General features: G+C 38.6%; 1 protein-coding gene across 3 annotated transcripts; it reads left to right on the top strand.

Annotated features, from left to right (window-relative positions):
• Positions 1-353: 353 nt before the first annotated feature.
• Positions 354-24,464, top strand: LOC6498392 (trissin receptor). 3 transcript variants are annotated; one of them, XM_014906624.2, is made up of 11 exons: positions 354-724; positions 1,579-2,043; positions 12,031-12,647; positions 15,230-15,374; positions 16,633-16,792; positions 17,398-17,598; positions 17,981-18,403; positions 19,868-19,882; positions 19,999-20,258; positions 23,729-23,948; positions 24,024-24,464. In XM_014906624.2, the coding sequence occupies exons 3-11, from the start codon at positions 12,056-12,058 to the stop codon at positions 24,072-24,074; spliced, it is 2,067 nt and encodes a 688-aa protein (XP_014762110.1). In that variant the 5' UTR covers positions 354-724; positions 1,579-2,043; positions 12,031-12,055; the 3' UTR covers positions 24,075-24,464. The 3 variants fall into 3 exon arrangements, with proteins under 3 accessions (XP_014762110.1, XP_014762109.1, XP_001962701.2); XM_014906623.2 differs by lacking the exon at positions 1,579-2,043; XM_001962665.3 differs by lacking the exon at positions 19,868-19,882.
• The last annotated feature ends 3,482 nt before the right edge of the window (positions 24,465-27,946 follow it).

Raw genomic sequence — 27,946 nt, 5'->3', positions numbered from 1 at the left:
TTTGTTTTTTAGTTGCAAAAGTAAATATAAAATTAATAAAAAATATATCTAACGTTTAGATTTTAAATGTTTTCTTAGTAAATATTTTCTTCTTAATATCAAAAGTTATAAATATTTTTCAACTATTAGGAAGCTGGCAAAATAATCTACTTCAGAGAATAGTTCGTAGTGATTTTAAAAATCAGTAATTGCTTTAGCCAATCTAAAAGAATCAAAACACACACCTCCGATATTTGGTCACCCCTGTGGAGGGCGCCTGCGTGGTGAGCGATTTCGAGGAGAGGTGACCACAAAAATAACCGGCAAAATGCGCGCCAACGTGAGGACAACCACACTAACAATAACAACCGCAACAGCAACAGCAACGGCAACAACTTTGCCACTAGTTCAAGTTCAATGCAACAACAGCAGCAAAAGGACATCAGCACGTGACGCAAATGTGTAGCAAGCGTGCCACAGGAAGAGGGGCCAAGCATAGTGGCTGTTAATCTAGCAGAGCTCTGTTAACCAAAGTGGCATACCACCAGCCGAGTGCCACCGACTCGGGCGGCTTTCGCTGGCCCGTTCGCCCCAAAACGGCCGAGTGGCTAGAATGTCGCGGAACCTCAAACGAATCGGACGCAAGTTGCCAAAAACGGACGGGAAATTGGCCAAGGCTCCGAGTGATTTTGGATAATATTTCATCCGATTTTCTACCGAAATACCCGGACAAGCGTGCACTTGTGTGAGTTTGGCTGTCGATTGCTTCGCATCGACATGTCCGTGATTTTTGAAATATTCATGATAAAGTCGTTCTGAAGTCTATAATTTAAAAAAAAATTGCGTGGATATGTCAGAACCCTCGAATTGTTAAATTTGATTTATGATCGAAGTTTTGAACGGAAATTCGCTTCAAAATTTTTTGTAAAATATATTCAAAGAGTTGTTTAAAATATTGGCGGTCAGATATTTGAACTAAGTTACCAAACTTCTACATAATTTATAACCAAATTTTCAATATATTCGGATATATCTTTTTTTTTTTTGAAAAATTTAAAGTTTCCTCATAAAATATTAAGTTTTTCTGACAATAGTACATTTTGCTCTCTTGGTTAAAAAAGTTTAGTTCTCAAAAGGGCTTAATTACTAATTAGAACTCTAAAACTTAGAGGATAATTTGCTAACAACCCATCAGACCAACGGTCGCAAATGGATCCAAAAGTGGTTTAAAAACTTTTTTAACAACCTTAAAATCTTAATTCCAAGTACTGCACACCTGGGGTTGAAAATATCCACTAAAAATTATAAAAGTATCTCCAAGGTCATAAAAAGAGTGTTCTATCTCTCAGTACATAAATTCGAAGCTGTTTATATTATAAAAATAATTTTGGAAATTATTAAGTCGTTAAAATCATGAACAGACAGATTTTATTTGGCCTGTAAAAGTGTTAGAACTAAATTAAAAACCATTAATCTTAAGTGCACGGTCCAAGTAAATAGCACTTGGAGCTGCTTACCGCCTTTGTTTTTATTCCATATTACAAAGTATTGCAGAAATAATTGAGAGAATGGAATAAAATATTTTTGGTATATTTATAGCGATGTGTCGGGTTCGTCGAGCTAATCGGAGAAACACTATAATTGTATAGACAAATGTGAAATACAAATGAAAATTTCGCAAAAATATACGAAATGTTTACAAGTGAATCGTGTTACGAATAGTGCACAGCAAAATTAATGAAGCATTTAGTGCAAAATAAAATAAATAGATACTTAAGGAGCCTACCCTACAAACATATGTGGCATTCCATATAATTTATCATGTGTGTTGATGAAAATCATTTGAGTTGTATCCCCAAGAGCCTTCAGTCTTCCTTGTGAGAAGAAGAAATTTGGTATATTTGAGGAAAACCTGTCATGAAATGTTCATGTTCTAATAAATCACTAAAAACCAACGATTTAATTAAGAATACTCCGGAATAATAATACTCTATTTCATCAAAAGTAGTTTAACTTTAGTAGAACACAAATAATATATAAATAATCTACAAATCTTTTAAGAAGGTAAGGATGATTTAAAGGTTTTCTATTGTAATCCTTAAATTTTCTCTCAAAACAATAGAGCCAAAAAGTCTAGAGTCTTAAAAACATAAATGCAAATTACAATACATAATCACAAAAATTATATATCCCATCATTATTCGGACCCTTTATTATCTATCATCAATTCAACTTTTCGGCACGAGCAAGGAAAAGAGATGTCAGCTTTACCATGGCTTCCTATTGCGAAATACAATAAACAAATATGATGGGAATTGGTAGCAGGTGTGTCTTATGCCAGTAGATTAGGATTCACGCTTTATTTTTCGTGATATTTGCGAATCTGATTCCCAAGAGCCTCAATATTTGTACATGTGCACACCCACGTCTCAATTGAATGAAAGAAAAACAATCGTTCATTAAGAAAAAGACGGAATAATTTTCTTTAACTCGGAATATTTCTATAAAAATTCAGTCTAGTGTGTCTTTAATATTTTTGAAATTGTTTTAAGCATTTACAGCCCCACAAGCTAGATATATTTTTCATCCGATGATGATTTATATTTTTCATTGCAATTTGGGGACTGCTAGTTCATTTGCTAGAAATAAACTTTGCTTATTAAAAGCTAAATTTTGCATCTGTTTTTATACATTCTTCCCTGAAAAAACTTTAACCCCAGCATATTTTAAAGCACATTCTGGCAAATATGCAAAACTCCAAAAGCAATTTCGGCATGAAACATATAACTCTGGAGGTGCTGTTGCATATTTGGGTCGTAAAACACACCCCAGGAGATCTCATCCCAAAAAATGGAAAACTATAGTTGAAGCCACAAATGCAGATGGCAAAACACCCGTAAATAGGAACTGCAGAATTTATTGCCATAATTTGGATTGTTAATTCTACCAAGGGTTTGCAACAGGTATATGTATGTAGGAAGTCAGAATCTGATATTGTGCCTTTCGGCTTTTATGTAGGTTTGGTTCTGCCTTCATTAAATCAATCATTGCCTGGATATGAAAAAGCCAAAGAGCCCAGGGTTATGGCTAACAAACTTAAAGTATCATGTGCATTTGGGACTCAAAGACCGCACATTTATTATATATATATGGTGTTCGCCTTGTTCCTTAGCCTGACCTGTTTACATAATCATAAAAATAAACATGTCCCTTGTAAAGGAGCGTCCAACTATACCCACATATGATATGTTGCTGGAGTTCTGCGCCCTGCTTTCTGCCTTCTGCATATTAATGTATACTTGTCTGCGGCCCCAAGATATTTGGGCCTACACAAAGGGGCTTAAGCAAATAGGTGGTGGTCTCATCCTCGTATGACCGGGTTTTAAACTTGAAAAGCATTCTTCATTCGAATGGTTACTACAATCAAGTTAATCCTCAGCTTGTTTGCCAAAGTTTACTTCAAATTTACTGAAATATGAACAAATTTGTCTGGGCTATTGGTCAAATGTTAACTGCCGGTACTATCCAAGTGTTTATTTGAAAAGACAACAATCAATAGATCAGGTTTATTAAACTATCAGGCAATCGTGTTCTGGGCACAATTATTATTATCGAAACAGTTTATTTTATTTAACAACACGCAATGTTCCATGTTCCGAAACTTGGAACATATTGTTTAAAGTCTAATATCTAAAATATCGAAAATATTTGTTCATTTTCAATAACACAAAACTATAAACTATAAATTCCAAAAGATACCAAATCTAAATTAACAATAGTTTCCATTTCATTTGGCGAAAAGTGCGATTGAAAATTGTAATTGCTGCAAATCGATGGAAGAAAAATATTATTACAGTAAATATTTGATCATTTATTATTTACAAAACAATCAACGCGAAATGGCGGCTCTCTTGGTTTTAAGGTCGAGCAATTTGCAGTGACCTTCGGTTCAATCGGTGAAAAAAACCTGCCAAGTTACCTATACCAGGACGCGGTTGAACTTTCAACTTGGCCAGGAGATACCTCGGCGTTGTTCCCTCGAAACGGGTCGCCAACGGCAATGTCACGCAATCTTGTGGCTTCCACAATGTAATTTGCGCAATGCACTCATTAAGCATTTCCTCTTTCTTGGCAATTTTTTCTTTTTTTTTTGTGTGCGAAATTTTAAACTCATTTGCATGGAAAGTTAGCTCCCACCCCCCTCAGAAGCTACTGTGTTGGGGATAATTACGTTCTCGAATCTTAATGCAGACAGTTGGTGGCGAATTTCATGTTGTTCAACACAAATGTATGCTAACGAACTGAAATAACAGCTAAGCGACACAACCGCAATCTCATTTGGGTCCAAAAGAGTCAACTACAGAAACACCATACTATTTAGCAAGCTGAGGTCGCTAGAAAGGGGTCAAATCGGAGTTTCCTGTTGGGTCGGTCCTTTGGCATAAACCACAACAAACGTCAAAACAATTTCCGGTTGCAGAAGTTGACATTATAACGTTCTTTTGTATCCTCTTCTAACGACGACGGAGTAGGAGGTACTTAACCACTAAAAATGCTTGAGCAGATCTTGGCTATTGGTCGAAATGACTCGAAAACCTGGTTCTCGTTGCCATGGAATTAACTTTATAAATACTTGCTTACTTGTGGCTTTGACAGTGGGAGTTATAAAAATAGAAGTCTAGTTTATTTAGTGAAAAGAATTATGAACAAGAAACAGGTTAATGTCATCCCTAAAAGTGATAGTTTATCTAGAACGGCTTTATTTGTAAAGCCGAATGAAATTCATTTACATCGCTTAAGCACCACATCAATTGAAATTGAGTTTATTCGTTTATTTTTGCACTTTCTATTGTATTTGCTGAACCGGCAAAAAAGCATGCAATCATAAAAACCCGAATTTCCATGTTGGCATCGCAGTCTGATACAAAAATCAAGCCGTTTACAATCGAACGAGTACTATATGATCGAACAAGTAAATGAAAACAGAGGGGGAACAAAAAATAAATCAATTTTGTCAGTGAAGCATTCAATGATTTGTAGTGTGTTACAAGTGGGCGGTACAAAAACAGCCAGCAAAAAATTCGGGTTTACCTTTTTTGGATAACTCGACACCCGCCCACAATCGAAATCCCATTGTGTATGCAAATGGGCGAATAATCGAGGGTGGGTGGCAATTGGACGCCGAAATTGAATGTTTGCATGGAGGAGAACGTTCGGAAAATAAAGAAAATAATTCTAGCATTAGCTTAGAAAGCGTTTCCTTGTGCAAGTCTGTACATTTGAAGGCTTCATAAAATTGTTAAGCTCTTGGCCACATAGTACATATGCTTTTCCATTAAAGGTTTTTCATAAAAGGTTTCATTCGACAAATAAAACGAGTTCACTCAATCAGGTCACATAACCAATGCAGAAACCTCAATAAAAGTGCAATTAAATTTAATTTTCATGAAAAAGTATCAGTCACGCTTTTACAACCAGCTTGAAAGATAAATAATAAAAATTAAAGGGCAACAAGAACAAACATTATGCTTGTGAGTTTTTATGAAATTGTGTGAGTTTTAAATTACATCAGGAATTTAAATGTAGGCATCGGAAAATATGAAAGATAAATACCAAACTTTGTAAACGGAGTATATTTTTTGGTGAGCAAGTAGCATTTAAGTAATATATTCATTTAATTTTCCCATAAGTTCCCTTTTACTTCAAAATAATATATCACTCATACGCAGTGTGGCCTTAGCTACCAATTTGTATGAAAAATATAACAAATAATTGTGTCAATAAGACGTATAAGAAAGTATTTTAAAAAGTAATACGCATTGTTTTTATCACTTACAGGTATTTTTTGTTGAACAAACCATTTTGTTAACCATATCACTCCTACGCATTGTTACCAAAGAAATTTTTTGCATGAATACGTTTAATAAAATTGAATAGAATAGAATATAAATTGAAGAAAAAATACAACAAAATCGTTGTTTTTTAGTGCCAAGCATAAATCTTTTTTCTTTAGCTTTTTAATGTATCGGGGTCATCAATTTAAATGACCAATTTATTAATATTAGATTGTAATACAGAATAGTTGAAAAATGGGACTCTGAACTCGACCGGATCAAATCATCTTCCATTATGCAGGCATCCATTAAGTGGTGCCAATGTCTGCCCATAAATTTCGCTGTTCTTATGCAAGCCCATAAATTGCTAGCATGGCAGAAAAACGAACACAAAATACTAAAACAAAGTGGCCGTCATAAACTGTGCAAGAAAATCACATTTTTCGTTTACATTTGCAGGGCATAAATTAAATATATCCTTCGGCAGAAATGCCAGCAAAAAAGTGTGAAAGTTGCTAAGACAAAATCAATTTCTGCTGTCGACTTTTACTTTAGCACCTTTAGCAAAAATGCTGTGAAGATGGCGTTTAAGTGATAAACTTACGAGCCTCCCGAGTCCTCTATGCATGTCTTTGTGTATATTTATGATAGAGGCGGCAATCCGACGAGGACCTGGTTAAAGGATCTTGCCGCAAGGACAAATGATTATGAACGGCAGATAGCAGTGGCGCGGATAAAGTGGCATCTGAAAGAAAAGACGACCCTGCATTGGGGAGGATGTCGATACTTTATCAAGAATGACAACGCCTTGGGCGGCTTATATGGCCAGACAGGTGGCAATCCCCAATCGATTTTTGCAATATGATTGGGCTTATCGGTATGCATCCCAGACATAAAATCTAAGGATGGCAATTGTCGAGTGTTTTCTCCTATAAGATGGTCATTCCTTATAATATTTTTCTTTCATTGAAGTTTCAATATAACCAAAGGTTGTTGAGATCTATATTTCATATTTGTTTTTTTTATGGATTTTATGGCTTGAGGCATTGTTCTATTGAACAATAATTTATATTTTGGGTAAAGGGTCTCAATCTCAAGGGTCTGAGTTAATGCGAATGAGTGTAGCCTTTCTGCACACACTGTGTTAGGTTACAAAATGTAAATTTCCCTTTTAAAATATTTATTTAAGTTTGCTCACTGCCATTTCGCTTGATTGCTTCATAAGTGCTGAAAAATAATTTGTTCAATTTACTACACTAGTTTCAAACCACAAGCGGAAAACAACAACTTAAATACCAATCAATATTCAATATAACCGTAAACAAATTAGTGGCTATTAAATGCACTTCAAGTTAATAGGCATTTTTTATGAGGCATTAACACTAAATTCACCATTGTTTGGAACTGGCATTGTTTTAAAATAGTTAATTAATAATATTTGCCATTAAATGGGGCGGCAGGCTTTAGTGAAAAATACTTTAGTTGGCGCTTTAAAGTTTATAGAATCAATGCTTATCTTCTAAAAATATAACTTTAATATCTGAATGAAGGTTAAAGTCGTCTGGTAGCCCCTTTCTTCAATAAAATTGCGGGTATCTGTGAAGGCGGAAAATCTTTATTTATACAAATGGATGGCTCTAATGGTTAGATTATTGACAATTTGATTAGGGACTGGCACACGAGGCCAAGTCACTTTCCTCCGCAATGGCCAACGACTTTATTAGGCATTCCGACTTTATGGGTTTCGACGCGTCGGACTGTTGTCCATTTTTTGTCTTTGATGTCTTCGATTAGTTGGTCGGTTGGAAAAGTTTTGTTCTAGTGCCGCCAGACGACGACATTCAAAATAATGAATGGCCGAAAGTCGTTTCAGAATTGCTACTGTTTTTCCAAGTGCTTGATTAATTTTCCAGCAGAAACTTTTCCACCTACATCTCACCCAAGTCGTCTGGCCATCATAATTATAATGTAATATTTATGCGGCTGATGCTCACCAACCATCATTTGAGTATGATGAATGACCTTCATATTTTTTGCATTTATTTCTTATTATAATAAGAAAGTTTGTAGTTGAGCCTGGAGTCTGGATACCCTTTAGTGTTTAAAAAAGAATAAAACAAGTCACTTTTTATGGGCTTTTATTTGTGCACTGAGAATTTCCTAGGACATTGCTGCTGTTATGTTTTATTTTTGTTAAATTAAAATGAAATATCATGCTTCAGCTAGAAAATATAATACTCTATTAAAATAAATAAAGACAATTTATCAGGCTGACTTTAAGCATCTTTTGTCTACACATTTTTCGCTCCAAGTAGGGCTTTAAATTTTAAAAGCATGTGCAGGGAGACAAGCAATGTGAAACGATGAAATTTTCAAGGAAAATTCGGACAGAAGCTTTTACAATTTTTTTGTTGGCTTGGAAAGTAAACGATTTCTCTGTGGGTGGGCCCACATGTGCTAGAAACTGCATTTCCTAATGATTTTTAAATTTATTTCGCTTGTGGCTATGTCTATGAGCATAAATTTCTATAAAAAAGTGCAATGGCAACCGCCCAAAATTCGTTTGCAATCCAGGCATCTGCAATATCTACTTTCTTTTTGCTTTAGGCCATAAAAGAAAAGTGCAATTGAGGCTCATTTCATTTTATTCCAATATAATTAAATTTTGTGGCCGCAATCGAGTGTTGCCAAGAGGCTTTAAATTGTTAAACCGATATAGAGACACTTCTATACAAGTCATTACTTATTTTCTTTGAATCTAAAGTTTGTGCCTTTCGTACGTATCACTATCGGTTGCAATTTGTAGATACATGTGGGAAATTCGGGGAAGTCACCCAGAAGCAAAAAAAATTAACTTTCAGATATTCCACAAAGTCAGAAGTTGCTCGTGCGAAATATGCCAGCGGGGGCCTTTCAATTGGGAACTTTATGCTGGAAATGTCATGAAGAGGCGTCGCAAAAAAAGAAAGAAAACTTTGCATAATCTTCGACCAATCCGACCCGGATCCCCCAGCCTCGCCGCGGATTCTGCGACGACGAGCGTTGGCCATAAATTATTCGAAGCTGATGGAACCGCCACCCCCTGGTCGGTCTGGTGACCGGGCTGATTTTCAGAGCACCCCAGCCGAATGCAAATTTATTGAAAATTGTCGCGCAAAGACGATTTCCAATTGGCGTTTAAGCCGTTCTCCAGAATTTCTTCAGCCATCCGAGGCACATAAATCGCAATGCCCCCATAAATATGCAACACGAGTGGCCAGAGGCTTTTGTTGCAGCACTTTTATTGCACAAATTGGTCGCACGGCTCTACAAGTCAGTGATGTTGTCTGCTAAATTGGCTTCCAATAACACGGCCCACTACCGTCTGAGTAGAGCCGTCTCGTCTTTTCACCCGCCCCACAACCGCCCACTGCGGTTTCCGCCCACTTCCTTGACACTGAGCAGACAAACAAAAGTTTTCAATGCACACTCTTTTTACTAACAATTGCAGGGCGAGCGGCGAGCCCAAAGGTAGCGAAGGTCACGACCCACACGAATTGCTCTTTGCACCTTTTCTAACCTTGCACTTTGTGTTTTGACATCTCAGCATGAAGAGCAGCTTACACAGGGGAAAAACATGTCTGGCTATTGATCATTATTTTATTCAGTGGATTCATAAAGCTATAAACTATATACTCAGCAACACTCCTCTGAGTGTGAAGGATATTTAGTTTCAAGTATTTGTTCAGACTTTCTATTCTTAAATGCTATCTCGACTGGAGAATCTCTTGGGGGAAGTCAACAACAAGAGCTAGAATTCTCAGTGCACATGCATCTGGTTTTAATTAAATAAGTATCAGGGAAATCAATTTAGACACTTAAAGCCAGGCAGACGTCAGCTTTCATTTGTGCAGACTGGGAGCTCCTTGGTGGCCCAGACACACACAATCAAACTGTGAGCCACTTGGCTCATTAAAACGCCAAGCAATTTCCGTTCCGGAAGTGCCAACAGCGCGACAATCTCTCCGCCTTTCCAATTACCCGACTTTCTGGCCATCAACTTCTTGGCAGAAGGAGCTTCCAAACTGGAATAGTTGAACAGGTAAAGTTTTTTATGTTGATAGTCAGGAACTACTGAACGGTTTGGAATTTACATTTTAGTAGTTATTTAAATCGCAGGTAGTTAGCTAGTTAAGACTTCTAGTTTTAAGGAAGATTGTTTTATTAATTGCACCAAGCCTTGTATAAAAGTCATCCTGAAAAACTTTATTAAAGTTTTGTGGTAACTATTATTGAATAACTTTAATTCCGGCATTATAGCAGATGCTCAAAAAATTAATTGAGTATAATAGCAAAACAAATATTTGCTCGCCGACAATATGTGCTTATAATGTCATAATTGAACTTTCGTTATTTGCATAAAATGCAAACACAGAAAATATATCAGAAATCATATGGCTGATATGCGATTTCCAGGTTCTATCAAATTGATTTCCTGCAAGTGACAAGAGGATATTTTTCTATCTATTCAGTGGGTGGGAAATGGAAAATTTGTTACTGACAGGTTAAGGTTGGAAAGATATACTTCAATTTATGTCAGTCTAGAGCACAAAATAAATATCTTATAAAAAATAAGATTTACTTTCTAGTTTAAAACTAAAGTCTGGCCTTGCAAGAATGTAGAGATGACTAGTGTGTCCTAAGGATATGTCTAGAGTGCAGGTGCCAATTTCGCTCTTCACCTACGTAGTACGTACATTCGTACTAACAAAAATCTCTGGAGATGACACGAGCTCAACGGGCACGTAATATCACTTAAACGCAAACTAATCCCGTTGTGTGAACTTACCTGTGCCTCTGAAAACGCAAAGGAAACGGAAAACAGGCAAATTCCGGGGCCCAGAGGTGAAACTGCAAATTTGTGTTCATGTACGTGCATATCGAAGCCATTCTGTCGCATCTTTCGACATCCTTGCAGCATCTGCATTTGATATTAGTTGCGGGTGACGACATGTGGAGACTGTCGGTGAAGAAAAAATATGAAATTTCTACAATTCCGAAAAAACTCAATTGGAAAAAGTGCTGAAAAAATACCTAATAGTGCATTTAGCTTAACCTATTGAGAAAAAAAACTTTAGTGAAACATTTTTTGGGTAAAAAATGCTGGAAAAACGTTCCTAGATGTCTAGCCATTTATTGGTTTGGCCTGTCTCTCAACGAGGAAGTACGAAATATTTTGTGTTTTTTCCTATTTCTCTTGATGTTAGATATACGTGGCAGCAATGATATTTTGTCATGAGAACAGACAGGACATCTATTTCTTTTTTTGTAAAAAAAGCTGTCTAGCAGCGTTGCACTTCAAATTAAACCATGAAAATTTTGAAATAAAAATGTACCCAAACCATTTAATTTACTGCATTTATTGAAAGTACTATTCATATTTTGTATTACAAAGTTAGAGTGAAGTGCCCTTAAAACTAATATGTTACCCAGAGAACTATGCACATTTATTTTATAGTTTCCGCTGCAAATTATTCATGGTGTTCCAATTTAAGGCACTTGTACATGTACATGGATAAATGACAATTTAGCAGCGTTAATTACTTGACAGCCGTTTTGTTTGCGCAACTTTAGAGTGTTGTGTTGTCATTAGTGAGTGCATATTTGTACTATTGCACACACAGCATCGCAGAGAGCAATAATCAAAGCGAAAGGGCGGGGAATGATTATGTGCCTTGCATTTGTGTAATTAGCACCCAGGCTTAGTGGATATTAAAAACAGCATGGAACCAGCAGCAGGCCACGATCATTGTCAGAGGGAGGGGCTTTTGAAGAATATGAAAACAAATTAAATTCAGTATTTCTATTCTGGGAACGATACAAGCCTGAAAGATTCAATAGGATACAGAGTCTTTAATTATATTCATCATTAAAAGGGAAACTTAATTAAAAAGTATACTCGAACACGGGCTGTATGTATTTCTATAGGCGAGGCACAATGTAATTGCCAGGCTCTGAATTTGAGACGTGACTTTTTAGTCAATGAAATGAATAAGGCCTTTGGCTGTGAATATGGTATGGTACCAAGCTAAGAAAAGTCACTAAATTTAGTTAAAGCATGCAAACCTTAAACAACATAGACTTTAACACGACACCATATGCTGTTTCTCTTTTAAAGATACTCGACATCTGATCCATTCTATGGAACTAACTCTCGTATATGCATTTCCCCTTGCAGCTACACTTAATTATATCACACTTCTATGATAATGACAACACTGATGTCCTGGCAACAGGATGCGGATGCAACATGGAGGCAGCTACCACAACGAGAACGGCATAAACAACGACAACAAAGTGACAGGGTAAACATATCAGCGGCTTATGAAGATGGCAACGATAATAAAGACGGCAACATCGAGGCGTTGCATAATCAAAGCAACACTATCAATGGCATCTCAACAAATTTTAGCTCTTCCGCTCAACGACAGCGCAAACCGCAACGACCCCATCCCCCCGGCGGGCAGAAACCGCGAATGTCCTCCGCAGCGTTCCACTCATTTCCGGGCCTGGTCCTTGGCTTCCTCTTCATTGCCGCTTTGGCAGTGTCTGCCGATGAATCTACTACATCCACGGCATCCAGTCCATACACAAACGACACCGATTATTCAATACTCTTTGGCGAAAGCACAACAGACATGGTGGCTTCCCAGACCACAGGACTCCCGGGAGTTGGCTTGGAGCAGTTCGAGGATGAGGAGGACGAGGAGGCCAGCGAATACATTTTCGACCGCACCGATGTGCGCATCATATTCATAACTCTCTACTCAATTGTCTTTTGCTGCTGTTTCTTTGGTGAGTTGACTAATTTAACTTAGAAAGGTAAACAACCTCTGATTGAAATATAGTATAGTTTATATATATATAATATATATAGTATAGTATATAGTATAAGTAATTAAAGTATACAATCTTTCTAATTAAGATTTTAAATACATGAAAAATGCTATAAATCAGTTTATCTCTATAAGCCATTAGTAGAAAAATAATGAAGCTTCTAGTTATGACCATTACTTTGCAAATTGGAACGCAGTCCTTGATCCAGAATAACATAGACGTTGAATGATGGAGAATCGATATACAAATGGTTTAAGGTATTCCGCTCAAGGATCGGATAGAAATTAGCCAAGATATAGCCATCGTTGGGGGCCATAGTCACCAGCCACGCATTTTCCAGGATTTTGGAAGGGGTCCCCAGAAAAGTTGACAAAATATGTAAAAAATATTTTGTTTCTAGATTTTGATGCAGAATGATGGAGAATCGATATTCAAATGGTTTAAGGTATTCCGCTCAAGGATCGTATTAAAATTGGCCAAGATATAGCCATCGTTGGGGGCCAAAATCACCATCCACGCATTTTTCAGGATTTTGGAAGGGGGTCCCCCAGAAAAGTTGACAAAAAATTTATAAAATATTTTGTTTCTAGATTTTGATGCAGAATGATCTAGAATCGATCTACAAATCGTTTATGATATTCCGCTCAAGGATCGGATGGAAATTGGCCAAGATATAGCCATCGTTGGGGCCGTACTTTCCATCCATATTGTCCTTCCCTGCAATTTTTCAGGATCTAAAAATGTGGCATTCATCTATTGCCATCTCTGTCTGAATATTCTCCAATTACTATCTGATTCTTGTCCGGAGGGCCTGAAATAATTTATAAATGATTATGTGATGCGGAAATAATTATTATGGGCCCTGATAATTTAGCATGACAGATTTTGCTTGCGGAAATTGTTGTAGGATAACGCAGGCGACCGAACGAGGCTTCCTCTTGGTTGTTCTCTAGAAAATGCCGTTGCCCGAAATGGTAGCATATTAGCAAAGCTACTTTTATCCAGAAAATGCTGGGGCGTACCAGGGGCCAGACATTCGAAATCAATTACATTGTATGATTGGGTGTTAGGGGCCATTTCGGGCATTGTCGAATGCGGAATTTATTAACCGCACCGACGGAAAGAGGAGCAATGAAAGCGGGAACGTGTTTGCTCACCATACAGAATGGCTACAAATGGTTCGAAATAGCCGGTCATTAGACATAAAGTCAACCACGTCATTGCAATGTGCAGGCAATTGCAAAATGAAAGCAACTTATTCACTGTTCCACGCTGAAGCGGCTAGGGTTGCTATTAGGGGGATGTGGTGGGCGGAAAGGGGCGGTGCCACACATGCCACACATTCGCCCATAAAATTAGCATGCTGCAATCACGTCCCAAGTTTCTGTTTGGCTGTTTGTCGGATGCTGTCTCTGGGACAAACCACTCTATTGCCCTTTTCCCAGTTTTGTCCAGCTGTATGTGTGTGTTGGCCAAATGTGTGTATGCTTAGGGATTCTCTTCAACTAATTGCTCTGCCCCCGGACATCGCTTAAAGATAGCTCTGCGTGTACTTAATTTCCCATCCATGACATTTCAGCTCCACTGATCTAATTTCCCATTCATTTTAATGTAATTTAATTCCAAGCTCCTAATTTACATATCACGTCTCTTGGATTAATCTTTGCTCAGTTTGTACAGCATTTAATTGATGGGAATTGTCTGTACAATCAGTTACTTGGCCAAGTTTGAAGGATGCACTACATGGATGTCTTAGCCAAAGTGTTCGGTAGATGACCACTAATTATAGGAAATTGACTGTCTAATTAGTTAGTGGGACGAATGTTCAATATTAATGGAAGGCAATTGATTATATCATGTGTGAGTCCTCAGAACCCAGCCTATTACACTGATTAAGTCAAAGATTAGACCTCCATGACCTGGTTTAGATTCCAACTAACTTAATACTACAGCTAAGAAATAAATGAAATTGAAAACTTTCTCCCAAAATATATGTGAGTGGAGTGCACACGGATACCATATACAATATACATACGATACATACTGAGAAAAAGCCTTCTGGACTTTCCACCTTTAGCATCGGATTTCCGAGCACGCGTTCAAGTTGTGAAAAATTTTCGCCATTTTTATTTTATTTTTTGTAGCTATCGTTTGGTTTTTGTTTCTGTTCTGTTGTTTTCTCGTGCCCATCGCCTCTGACTATCCATTGTAATTAAAAAAGTTTTTCTTGACATTTGGCTGGAGTGTGTGAGGTCCAAATAATACGTTTGTTTCGGGCACAATTTATTATTAAAACCTTCAAGTGCCAGGAAGAAATTCGAAATCAAACACTCTATCAAGCTCACAGATTTGTTTTTATTTTCGGAAGAAGGGCCTTGTTTGTTATAAGTTTTAAATGAAGTTTTTCGTTCAACAACAGAAAGGATATAGTCGAATTTAAAAATTTGTATACCCTTTACTTCAAGCCAACTTAAATATTAAATAGTATCTCTAACCTTGTTAATGTTTTAGCTCATATTTTAATTATTTTATGTTCCCAGGAAACCTGCTTGTCATTTTGGTGGTCACTTTGTCGCGGCGACTGCGCTCTATCACGAATTTCTTTTTGGCCAACTTGGCGTTTGCGGACTTCTGTGTCGGCCTCTTTTGTGTGATGCAGAACCTGTCCATCTATCTCATAGACAGGTGAGTGAAACAAAAAATAAAAACATATATATGTGCAGCTTGTTTATTTTATTAAAGTCCTTTTATGCACGACTGGAGGACAACAATGCAAGCGAGCATAAACAATTCCTTTGATTTCCAATGCAGGGGTTCCTTCGACTTTTTCATGCAACATTAAGTTCTATTTTGGAAAGTGAACCGTAAAGCTTCTGCTTTGTCATTTTAGGTGAAAGCAAAGTGATTGAATGAAGAGCATTATGAAGTCGTTGAGAGCGAAATATGTTTTGCCAGCTATTTATTATTCAAAGGCTGTCGCCGTCTGACATGCCTGTCAGACATTTGCGCCCAAAAGAATGCAGCACAAAAATTCAACATTTTACTGTGCAATATGCAGCAGCATGTTGCTGCCGCCGCCACAAACTGAAAAAAAACACAGCTACAAAAAAAGTATCAAACCCCAGGCGGTACTTTCCTGTGTGCATTTTCTGGTCGACATTCGGGTTTTTCACCTGACCCGTTCGCTTTCGCCTACCCTCAGTGTTTATTTGCATTGTTTCGTTGCTTTCTTGCGAACACGTTGCTGCGACGTGCGAATTTATAAAAAGGGGGAGGGAAAACTAGTTAGGACCTCCCAGTTGACACTATTTTATAGTAAATTATATCACCGCACAAGGATAACTAATAAAGAACTTTGTATCTTGGACAAGTTTATTTGGTTTGCCAAAAATTCGTAAATCAAGGAGCTTTTTAGTGAGATATTTAGATGTTTCTTATCATTTCTAGTCCTTAAAGAGGTCAAAAAAGTAAATAAATTACTTCTCTAAACAACTATAAACCTTAGTCCTCTTAAATATTAGGGAAAAGTATATTGTTTTTGTTCTAAACACCATATATATTTAACGGCCCAGGATGTAGTAAAATAGAAACCGCAATAAAACCACTTAACCGTTGAAATTTTTCGCCATTATGTCCCTCAAACCTCCTCTGAAGGAGTAGGATGCTGCGCACAAATAGAATTACGTGCTAATCCCAAAATACAATGATCCGTCGCCTTTTTAAATGTAATTTCATCCGATAATAAAATAAAAATGCCAAAAAAAGCTTTTCGCACCAAAAATACTAATGACACCTTAATGCCACATTTAGTTTCGTTGGCATGTCGTAAAATTTTATGGGTCTGCCATTGAATTCGCGTTGCAGGGGAATATCACTCTTTAAAGAGAAAAACTTTTACCAATCCATAATTATTAATTCCTTATGGGATTTTTGGTCTTTTCAGCTGGGTCTTTGGGGAGTTCCTTTGTCGGATGTATCAGTTTGTTCACTCGCTTAGCTACACAGCCTCGATATTCATCTTGGTGGTTATTTGCATGGAGAGGTACTTTGCCATCGTCCATCCAATAACTTGCAAGCAGATTTTGACAGCGGCACGTCTGAGGGTAAATATTAGATAGTTAAGTTTTTAATATATGTAGTTAATAAACAGGAAGTAAAACATTTTTAAATACTATATGTATAGCAAAACTCTGCCTGAATGTGTCCATAAAATGTATTTAATTTAAAACCCAACAAGGGTCTTTTGCCAATCAGTTTTCTGTCCAACAAGTTTGAAAAAGAACGACTAATTTTAACCTTCATTTGCAAGCCAATAAAAGTTGTTAAAGGCCGAGCCCAAAATAAATAAAAACGCACCCAAAAATTAACTGCTTTTGAATCTAAAAAGGCTTATTAAGCCATGGGCTTAACTTTATGGCTGCTGAAAAATTGTTCCCCGCCCCAGGGTCTGAAGTGAAGGACGGACTATGTCCTGCCAAGTCCTGCGACACATTCCAGCAGACAAATTATACAATTTCGAAAACTTAAAACGCCATTGTTGATGTAAATGCGGCCTAATGAAGGTACAAAACACAAAGTCAACAGACTAAATGATAGATATTAACGCGAGATTTGTGTGTTCATTCGCAATTTAACAAATTGCTCGCGTGCTTGGCAGCCAAGTTTGTGTTTTGTGGCAAAACAAAACGTTAAGGCTTGTTTCTTTCAGATGGTCATTGTTACTGTTTGGATAACGTCGGCGGTATATTCAACCCCGAAGTTCGTATTCAGCAAGACCATCAAGAATATCCACACCCAGGACGGACAGGAGGAGGAGATCTGTGTGCTCGACCGTGAGATGTTCAACTCTAAACTGCTGGACATGATCAACTTTGTGCTGCTCTATGTAATGCCACTACTGGTGATGACAGTGAGTATTACGTATACGTAGAATGTCTTTAAATTGAATGATTCCCGAATGACATGGACAGTATTTATTGCCTGGCTCAATGTTTAAATTGAAACTTGTCAAGTTACTAACACTCGAAGCCCCTTTGAATATGCTTTGGGTATTACAGGACTTAAAGGATTTTAAAGAGTGCTTCCAACTTACAAGTATAAACAATTACTTTGTCCGTTTTAATAACTTTTTTGGAGAAAGTCCAAACGTTTTGATGTTTAGAATGGCATCCTAACCATAGAACTAAATTAAATTCAGTTTTATTTTTGATGTGCCTACAAATGGGAATTAGACCTTGGTTTCAGCTTTTAATTTGTTAAATGACATTAAGGCAAATGCATTTTCATTGCAGGTGCTGTACAGCAAAATCGCCATTGCTTTGTGGCGCAGTTCCCGCGGTCTTACGCCCCATGTGGCACAGCATCAGCATCCGCAGCAGCATCAGCAGCAGCAGCAATCTGGACAGGACAATGGCATGGGCATGCACAATAGCATGTACCACCACCAACATCACCACCACCATCACCAGCACCACCATGTCCACGCACACCAACACCATCAGCTGCCATCGACGGCCCCAGTGGCGACCTCAGCGGCACCTGTCGGGGGCGGTGGCAGCTTGGCGGGGGTGACTGGCGGCCCTGGTGGAAGTGTGGGTGTGGGTATGGGAGGCGGTGGTTCGTCACTCGCTTCCGCCGGTAGCAGCACCACGTCCTTGTCACGTAAACAGAGCAGTAAATATGAGAAGCGCGGCGTCAGCATCACAGAGAGTCAGGTGAGATTCCACGAAAACAATACTTCCAAAAGAAAAGGTTAGGGTGTGTCGAGTGACTAAGGAAAATATGTTAAAAAATTACTGCATATAAAGAAGGTGTAACCAAAGGAACACAATGGCATTTTACAGCTAAAAATGGGTCAAACATTTTGTTCAGAGTCGGAATTTGGGAAGCGGAAGAAAAAAGGGTTTCTGGTATTGTAGTTGGCATTGGTATTGTATTGAAAGCCATTCAAATTTAGTAATCATATTATATCATTTTTGTTCATTATAACCTTCAACGTTCTTTGCCTAAAACTTACTTTGCAATAAGAACTTAAAGGGTATTTATAATTTCAACATCATTTTTCCTTTTCTTTTGTGTACAGTTTGTTGTGATGCTTCCATTGATATTTTCATTTAATTAAAGTGGTACAATCTCTGGGACCATACAATTTTATGTAAAATATTAAAAATATTAACAAAACTTAAATAATTTATTATTTCAAGTTACATAAAAACGTTTTTCTCAAATGTAATAATTGGATTTTAAAGCAAAGAAATATATATGAAATTTAAAACTGTTCAAAAAACACTTACTTAAACTGTCAACTCTGCCAAGTTGTGTACAAAATTTAAATATTTAATACCTTAGGGCATAAAATAAAGCCCATTACGTTCCCTATCAAATCGATTCTCATGAATAAGGAATTTTCTCACCCGAATTCCTAGTTACAATTGAAGAAAACACTGAAAGTTGGCACGCAGCTGGAGCAATTAAGGGCCAAAAGCAGTTTAGTCACCATTTGATTTAGGATGTGGAGGGGGCCACCCTGAAAATGTCATAATTCGAGCAGTTACCGATAATGTATTATGTATAAGTAGCGAGCTTGACAAATTCCCTGCTCATTAAAACTTTTCCGGGAAATTTAGTTCGCGAAAGTTGTGCCAGAGAAGTGGCTGGCGAAATGGCTCGGTTTGGTCACCGTAGCAGGTGTCAATGCACATTAAAAATATCGCTGACCTTACCGAAAATGGAGCTAGTTGCCCGACAGTTGGTCGAAAGATGAAAACTGAAACAAATCATCCAGAAAAGTGCCAAGGGACGGCGAAAGTTTTCAGAGAGACCAGTGGCAATCGAGTGGTATTGGTATTGTCCATGTGGATTGGTTATTTGTTGGCCAAGAAACTGACACTGACTTGCACGTTCCATAAGCTGTAATAATAAAAAATGATGCATTTCTCACAAGTCACCTCTTACATTGATAACCCCATAAATACGGATTAAATTTATATTTTATCTTTATATATACATTCTGCTATGTACTATATCCCCTCTTAGCCTTGATCCACCTACAACTTTTTAACTATCTTTCTGTTGAATTTTCTCTCTTTCTGCGATTCGTTTGATCAATAACTCCGTTTGGTTCTCCCCACCACTCTACTAACCCACCAAAAACCACAACCACACAAAACACAAATTAGCTTGATAATTGCAAGGTAGGTGCATCTCTATATCTATGCTATATACTCCTCCCACAACTGCCCTACGCATAGGCTAATTTAAGCTATAATGGCGATTAACCCGACGACCTTTCACCCGTTAATATGCGCAGGTTTCCCTGGAGGCCGATCGTCCCATTGTGAGCGCCTGCCGCAAGACCAGCTTCTATCACCACGCCCACCACCAGCGGCTGGGTCATTCCGGGGGCGGCAGTGGCGGAGGCGTGGGCACCGCCGGAGCCACCCACATGTCCCACTCCTCCAGCAACGTGCTGCGCGCCCGCCGTGGCGTCGTCCGTATGCTGATAATATTCGTGCTGACGTTCGCTCTCTGCAATTTGCCGTATCATGCCCGCAAAATGTGGCAGTACTGGTGAGTTTATACCCAAAATTGTGGCCAATAAAGGTAAAGTGTTAAGACATTAAAGGTACAATTTTGAGCACAATATTCATAACTTTAAAAAGGCACAAGGGCTCCACGGTTTTTAATTTTCATTGCATTTTATATTCCATATAAAAGTTTTTATTTCATTTGAAAGACAAAATCTTTGCAATAGTTTTTTTTCATTGAATCTTGTCATAAAATTACTTTACTCTAAAGCCTTTAAATTGTTAATATCTAAAAGGTATTATGGAATATGTGTTAAAAATTAGTTTAGTATGTTTAAAAGCCCTTGATGTTGGCCACAGTTTTGAATATTCATTTAACCTATTATTTATCTATAAATAACATAAACAAATTAAAAACCCACAACCTTAACTAATTCTTTAATGAAATAATAGTGGCTTTGTTCATTTTACCAATTTGTGTGGTCTTTGGAACACTCTCCGTTTTTCTTAATGGGTTCTCTCAAGTCAAAGTTTAATTTCTACCCACTGCAGCGATGACCTTTAAACCGGGCTCTTGTAGAAGTTAAATTTCACTTTCTTTTTAGCAGCAGCAGTTCCGCTTCCGTTGTGGCATCGAAAAGTGGCGACTCGGTTTGGCGGCACTGAATTGGGGCGCAATTATCTGGTGTAAGCTTAATTCGTGGGCGGACTCTGAAAATTGCCAGGGCGGTGGGTGTTGGTAGGGGTGTGGGTGAGTTGTTTGCTTCAGAACGAAATTAATTGCTTTAAATATAATAATGTACACTTGGCAAACTTTTAAGCGGCTTATCAGTTTTCAGAATTTGAAATTATTTCTGCATATATAGGGTTTTATATCCGTCATTATACAATTAGGAATACTAATGTGGCATTTTTTTAAATGGATTTTAATAGGTAATTATGTAAAGTTTAAAAATGGAAAATTAAATAAACTTTTTTTTAGTACAGTAATTCCTTCAGCTGGTTGTTCGTTGAATATTTTTTCTCAGCCATTTTTCTCCCAAAAGACAAGCAACAAATATTTGTTGAACTAAATTTGTGTCCCTTAGTTCTAATCGAAGATCAACAATAATAAAGTAAATATTGAAATTAAACTGTTTATTGTACAAAAGCTAAAGGACAAAAGAGTCAACTGAGCTGAATATCCTTTTAAACTTTCATGCAAAAATTAAAAAAGCGTGCGTCATTCGAATCATCAATTGCCCTTAATTATACTTTTTATTGCTGAACATCGCTTATTCGATAAAGGGGCACAAAAAAAGGAAAAATTCCATTAGCCACAATTACACAAGGACACATCGAATTCTCAGTATCCGAAAAATTTTTGCCAATAAATTGGACAGATGCAGTAAACTTTCATACGTATATGTAAGCCACCCACTGCCGCTTTATTATTCGGGGACGAGTGTGACAAATAGCTTAATAAAAAATTGACAAGGTTTTAAAATTCTTTTAATTCTATATGGCAGATGAGAGGTGCTCTTACGCACGAATGGCATCTGTCGGCATCGTAATATCTCCCGTATCTCGTATTTTTTCTGTCCGTTTATTCCTTTTGTGTTCCGGTCGAGTGGGACTTGGTTGCTGTAACGTGGCCATTATGTGGCAGATTACAGACATTTGAGTGAGCCGTTCTGATAGCCAAACAAATCACGACATCCAGAGCGTAATATAAACATTGAAGAAAAGAGGCCAATTTGTTAAATATGGCTAAACCGGAGGAGTCTCTCTACCAGACAAGTAAACAACTCTTGCCTGTCCCGCCCCATTCTGGCAGTCAATTCGTATATAAATCTCAATTATGGCACTGACAGAAAAGTGTTGTTGTGCGGGCGGAGAGACTTCATCTTGTTATTTTCTAGAAATCAAATCTATTTGCCAGCAAAACACATCTACACACTTTTTTGTTGCAAACTGCAATTTGCAGTCGGAAATAGAAATGCGTTTCAGCTATTTTTCTTGCAGACAACGAATAAAATTTGAATAAATTTCCAAAGTGCTTGCCAAATGTGCCGCATGATAGATCTGGTGGAAAGTTTTTAATTATTGTTCCTGGCACTAAATAGAGAGCTCTTATAACCTGAAACCCTAACAATGACAAATGGCTGGACTAATGGAAAATGCTAGTCAGCAATTAGTCAGTTCGGATGCCCAAGTCCTGGCTGACTATGTAACTTAATTCAACCGAACGTCCAGTTTATTTGCATCTTTAAGAGGTCCTTGGTGGATGACTAATTTTAGATGCTCCCTCAGTGACATAATCATATAAATGTGATTGGGGGGAGGGAGGCTTACGGCCGGCCAAGTAATTGCCACGTGCCGGCAATTGGATTACACCATGCCGCTAAAATCCGTAAATGCGACGAGGACAGAGTCCAGTCAGTGAGTGACATGTGCTCATTATTAGCTCACAAACCGTTTTCATCTGGCTTAAGGCCGTCTGAATGGGACCGGGACAGTTGAGAGATATTGTGGTAATAACTGCACCAGTTGCCAGTTGCCAGACTGCGGCTCATTAAAGGCACCAGAGCTGTCCAAAAGGCCACCCCATGGAGCCGGGCTTAAATATGGCGTCGCCGCCATAACGAATCGAAACTCAAGTTCGGATGTTGAAAGTGGAAAGTTGTGGCGTCCAATTGGCAAAAGGACTTGAAGTGGTGGCGTAAACAAAACGAAGGCCACAAGTGACCTTAAGGCACTTGCTTCTTGGCACTTGCAGCGGTAAGGCGGATTTTCAACAAACAATAAATGCAAGCCATTTTGACAGTTGGCTCGCAGGGTTTTCTTTGTTCAACGAAAGCTGGCAAGGACTACTAGTTGCGGTAGAGCTTTGGTTGCCTAGTTCGGAGGCTTAACGTACAGCTCATCTCCAAAGACCACTCGGACTTGCAACGTATGTACGTCTGTGAAATTGGATGTTGCTATGGCTGCAATCCAATCACAATGCAATCACCTTTATAAAAATAACATTACAAGACTCGTAAAAAAGAATTTTTGGATATATAAGTATAAGAGGTTCTAGGGTCTTCTATTAAAGTGAATTTATAATTAAATATGTTGACCATTTTCAGGACTACAGAGCGTCAAATTTGAACTTGGCAATTTGCGACAATACATTTCTTGCATAATTAATGGGACTCACTAGCGGAATTTTAAACTGAATTTTCATGAATTTCATAGTGGAAACTGGCTGAAACAGAAACTGAAACTTGTGGTTTTGGGAAAAGTTGCTTTTGAGAGTGCCGGATGATGTGGGATGGGATGTGAGTGGGCGGAATCCCATTAGAGTTGTGGAATACTTTTGGCCAGCAAAGTTTTATATTCGGGGCTCCTCTAATCTACTTTGAAACAGGACACCGAATTTTGAACCTGTTTCAATGTTTTGGCCAACAGATGCTCATTTGCATAAGCACAGAACACGCATTGTGTTGTATAAACAGACAGATAGTTATTTCCATGTATATGCATTTGCAGGTCACGTTCATATCGCGGTGATTCCAATTTTAATGCGCTGCTAACGCCGCTCACCTTTCTGGTCACGTACTTCAATTCGGGCGTAAATCCCCTGCTCTACGCCTTCCTGAGTCGCAATTTTCGCAAGGGCATGAAGGAGCTCCTCCTCTGCTCCTGGAAGAAGGGCAAGGGCAAGTCATCATCGAACTCCTCGATGCATCACAAGCGCAAGGCGCTGCAGGTAAGTGTTTTTTCTCTCCGGGCCACGCCCCGGATCGGCTTACTTGCAAATATGCTTTCCCATTTCTCCCTGCAGACTCACTCCCTGCCCACGGACACCACCCACATTGGGAACGAGCAACTCTGATGGCCAAGCTGTTGCAGGAAGCCCCTCAAGCTCTTCGGACGACGCCCATAAACGCGACGCGGTCCATCCAATAAGTGGCATCTACTTCTGGTCCGTTTAGTCGTTAGGTAGCCCTTAATTGTGATTTTCTGAGAAGCCTGCTGCATGGATTGGATTTGCCACTGAATCGAAGATATCCCGCTTAGAACCCAGTCAGATGATTAAAAAAAAACTCACACACACGCGAAGGAGCCAAAGGAAACCGACCTAGTATTGATTATCGCTTGAATGTTTGCATGCATCTCCGGGAGCATGGCTCTGCAAACTCGTCAAGTTTTTAGTTTAAGATTTTAATGTAAGCATGATTTCACATGGAAAAAAATAATAGTAATAAATCAAGCTCAAGAATCATTGCTGCATTCAAATTATTCCTCAATTTGGTAAGCGTTTCTTGTGGAATTCTTATATCCTTGCCAAGGGTAGTATAGTTTTCAGGATAAGTATGCTGCCATGCCTTTCCACTGATGTATTTTCGATATATTATCTATTTTGTAGAGTATGTAACCATTCACATTGCCCAAAAAATCTTGACAGGCTAGATTTTCGCAACTCGTTACAGCGGAAATCAGTCAGCTAAGCCAAATAAAATTAACGGCCGCACAGAATCCGCACTGACATATATATAGACACAATTTATTTAGTATACAGCTCCCTCGCAGTGCCCATTCTGATATCTGATGGTAATGATTTTATGGTCAGCCAGACAGCACGCTTCGTTGTGGTTGCCAAAATAACAAAAAAACAAAACTGACAAAAAAAAAATATGACACACAGAGGAGGAGTGCATTGAAAATGACCCGATTTTTGTGTCGAATTTTTGTGCTAAGCGCAGCACTTCACATTCGCACTCCGGTTGTCAGGTTTTTCGCAAGTCAACTGGGGACTGGGGACTGGAAAAATGGACGCACGAACGGTCCACCCGGAGACTGACGAAAACTCAATTACCAGGATTGTCTGACGTTGGCGCAAATTAAAAATCAAAAATCTCGGCAAAAACTCTTGAATCTCGTTGTTTGCTTTGGCCATTTGTTTCCCCCGGTTTGGTCCTGGCCCGTCTCTCACTCTTATCCCTTGACCCTTTGTGTCCGAGTCTTTGTTATGCAAACAGCGATCCATAAACTGTGTCAAGTTTCCTCTAAAAAAAGGAAAGGATTTAAGGACCAAAAACCTAGACTCTGCATCGAGAGAGTCATTTCAATGTTGCGGGATTCCTCATAATTAAAAGCGACCGACTTGAGATATTGCGGCTTGACATAAATCACCGTCATGTTGTCTCAAAAAAAAAAGAATATTTGGAGGCACAGGAACTCAAGATAAGACTCCAAGATTTATGAACTTCTCATATGCTGAGCAAACAAGGGGAAAATTTAATGGCTTCACGAGTAAGTACACAAAACCTTCATTGCAATGACAATCAAATCTGAAACGGAAAGGGAAGCTATTATCCTTGCACTTTAGTCGTCGAATCTGAAAATGATTGCATTTTAATGTTGGCCCATTAAATTAAATGATTAAATGCTAGTCCATGCATAAAATTAATAAATCCAGTCACAAGCACACTCAACGGGCTGAAGGGCTCATTGTGTTCGAGCCAAGAGAACAAGCAATTTATGCATTAGACTTTTAATTAATAAAAGCCGGCCAGCTTAACTTATTGACACTAAACTTTCTATTTGAATCTGTCAGAAGAGTGGGCCGGATGGGGAAAGTACTTCATAATTTCCCCGGGCCATTAGAAATTAGCTTTCAATGTTCGAGCCATTAGACTCGCCCTGGAGCATAAAAAGGATTACGATTTGTTCGGGTAAAAAATTGCAAACTAAATTGCAACAAAGCGCAAACTTGCAACAAGGGGACTGGCGGCTGCGATGTGTTGCGGTGTGGGCGTGGCTGGTGGCAGGTTGTCACCTAATCCGATTAGCTGTGTAAAAAATAACAGGGAGGGGCGTAGTGCGGCTAAAAATTTACCTAACGGCTTATGGCAATTAGTCGAACGGGTTAGAGATTGTTACTTGGATACAGTTTTGTGTAAGTTTCCAATAGCCATGTTGCGTGGGTGATTAAGCAAGGGCCTAACTAAGCTCAGCTATTTCTGTACATCCTCAATCCAAGAGTTACTCCCCAGATAGCCTGTTGATGTCCTGCACTCTACTTTCTATACTCACAAACATACACATGTTACACAGTAGTAGGGTTACAACACATAAAGTGTGTGCATATCCGAGGCATTGTGAAAAGTTTTCGCTCGACCACGACTTGATCCCCATGTTTGCACAATGCCAAAAGTTAAGTGCCAAGTTTCCCAGAAAGTGGCATACAATTTGACAGGCCAACTTTGGATTGGACAACTGCCGACAGCAATCCGAAAGTTCCTTTTCTGTGTGTGCTCTTAAAATTAATTTGAATGAAGGAAATTAAGTGTAATACGAAAGACAAATGAAACTTGTAGAAACTTTTCATTTTCATTTTATTCTTGGCAAAGAGTGATTGCATCTTGGCCCAAAAAAGCCTCTCCGCTCAACCCAAAAAACCCAAAAACCGAAAACCAAAACATTTTCGGTCCACCTGATGGATCGTTCGTCTAGAGATTTCTGTTTGCCTGGTTGTAGGATTTTTTTTCAACAAATTTTTCTCCAATTTTTATGCAATTTGTGGAGGCGAGTGCCAATTTTGGTTTGAAGTTTGGGGGAGGCGGAACAAAGGCACTGCAGGCACTGGTTATGGGGTCAAATCAAATGGTCGGTGCACTCACCAGGAGAACTATCAGGCGCAAAGGAAAATAGCTAGAATTTAAATATTTTCCTGTTCCAAGCAGTTATCTTGAGTGCAGCAGCCTTCGAAGTTTGGCAGAAATTTAAATGCAGACAGAGCCAGCATTTCAACATTCAGAATTCAGCATTCGGCATCCAAGCAGCAGGCCAGCATCCGGAGGGCTGGAAAAGGCGCATGCCACTTTTGCCTTTCTTTGAAAATTTTAAATTCGACTTAAGTGCTTAAGTTATTAGGCCAGCAGAGCACAGCAGAGCAGTCCTGTTTAGCATTTCCGGTTCCGTTTGCACAGCTGCCCATGCAACAGCGACAGAGGCAGCATCAGCAGCCCTCGAAACCCAACTCAACTCGGCTTGCATTTTTTATGAGTTCGACAATGCAATTTAGACGCCGCACTAAACTTTAAATTTACAAAAAATGAACAAATGAAAATGAAAATAAACTTTTTATTGCCCACAAGCTTTAAAATCAGAGCCGCTGTTTTTCGTCCTAAACGAATCTCTTTTTCAACCCCCGGACAAGGGAGTTATTATTTTAGGATGCGGCAAATTGGATTTGATTGGGTAATTTTGTTGATTTTTAATTTGGCCCAAGAGCGACCTTTCCTAATAAATTACCAAAAAGGTTCTCTAGACAGAGACCCTGAGACCCGAACAGTATTGGCCACTTACATAAGTGAGAGCACCACCTCCGCGAAAGCCTTTCGCCTTACGTTGTTTAAAACCCTTCGATTATTATGTAAAGTAAGCTCATTTGAGCATTAAAAGCCTATGGCTCTGGAAATTATATACGTGCTGCGTAAATCATTGCCGGTAAGCCTGCCCACAGACCATCAACAGGAGAGTTGGAGCCGTACCCAGAGTGGGAGGAGGAGCTGGAGCCTGAGCCCCGGAGGAGGTGCCCAGAGTCGGGTCCTCGACCAGCCATTCCATAAAATACAAATTGCGTAGCCGACCGCATTAATTGTAGTCTTATTTATGAGATGGCCGGATATATAAGGTATGTTTTTTTTATGCCAACGAGGTTTTATAATTTCGGATATTATAATTCCATCTGAAAGCGCG

The sequence above is a fragment of the Drosophila ananassae genome, chromosome 3R, assembly GCF_017639315.1.
Source record: "Drosophila ananassae strain 14024-0371.13 chromosome 3R, ASM1763931v2, whole genome shotgun sequence".
Lineage (NCBI taxonomy): Eukaryota > Metazoa > Arthropoda > Insecta > Diptera > Drosophilidae > Drosophila > Drosophila ananassae.
This window is presented reverse-complemented; position numbering and strand designations above follow the sequence as displayed.

Coding starts and splice junctions, on each gene's coding strand:
- LOC6498392 (XM_014906623.2), top strand. CDS start 12,056: ATGATAATGACAACACTGATGTCCTGGCAACAGGATGCGGATGCAACA. Junction 12,648..15,229: donor CTTTTGCTGCTGTTTCTTTG/GTGAGTTGACTA, acceptor TTATGTTCCCAG/GAAACCTGCTTGTCATTTTG. Junction 15,375..16,632: donor TCCATCTATCTCATAGACAG/GTGAGTGAAACA, acceptor TGGTCTTTTCAG/CTGGGTCTTTGGGGAGTTCC.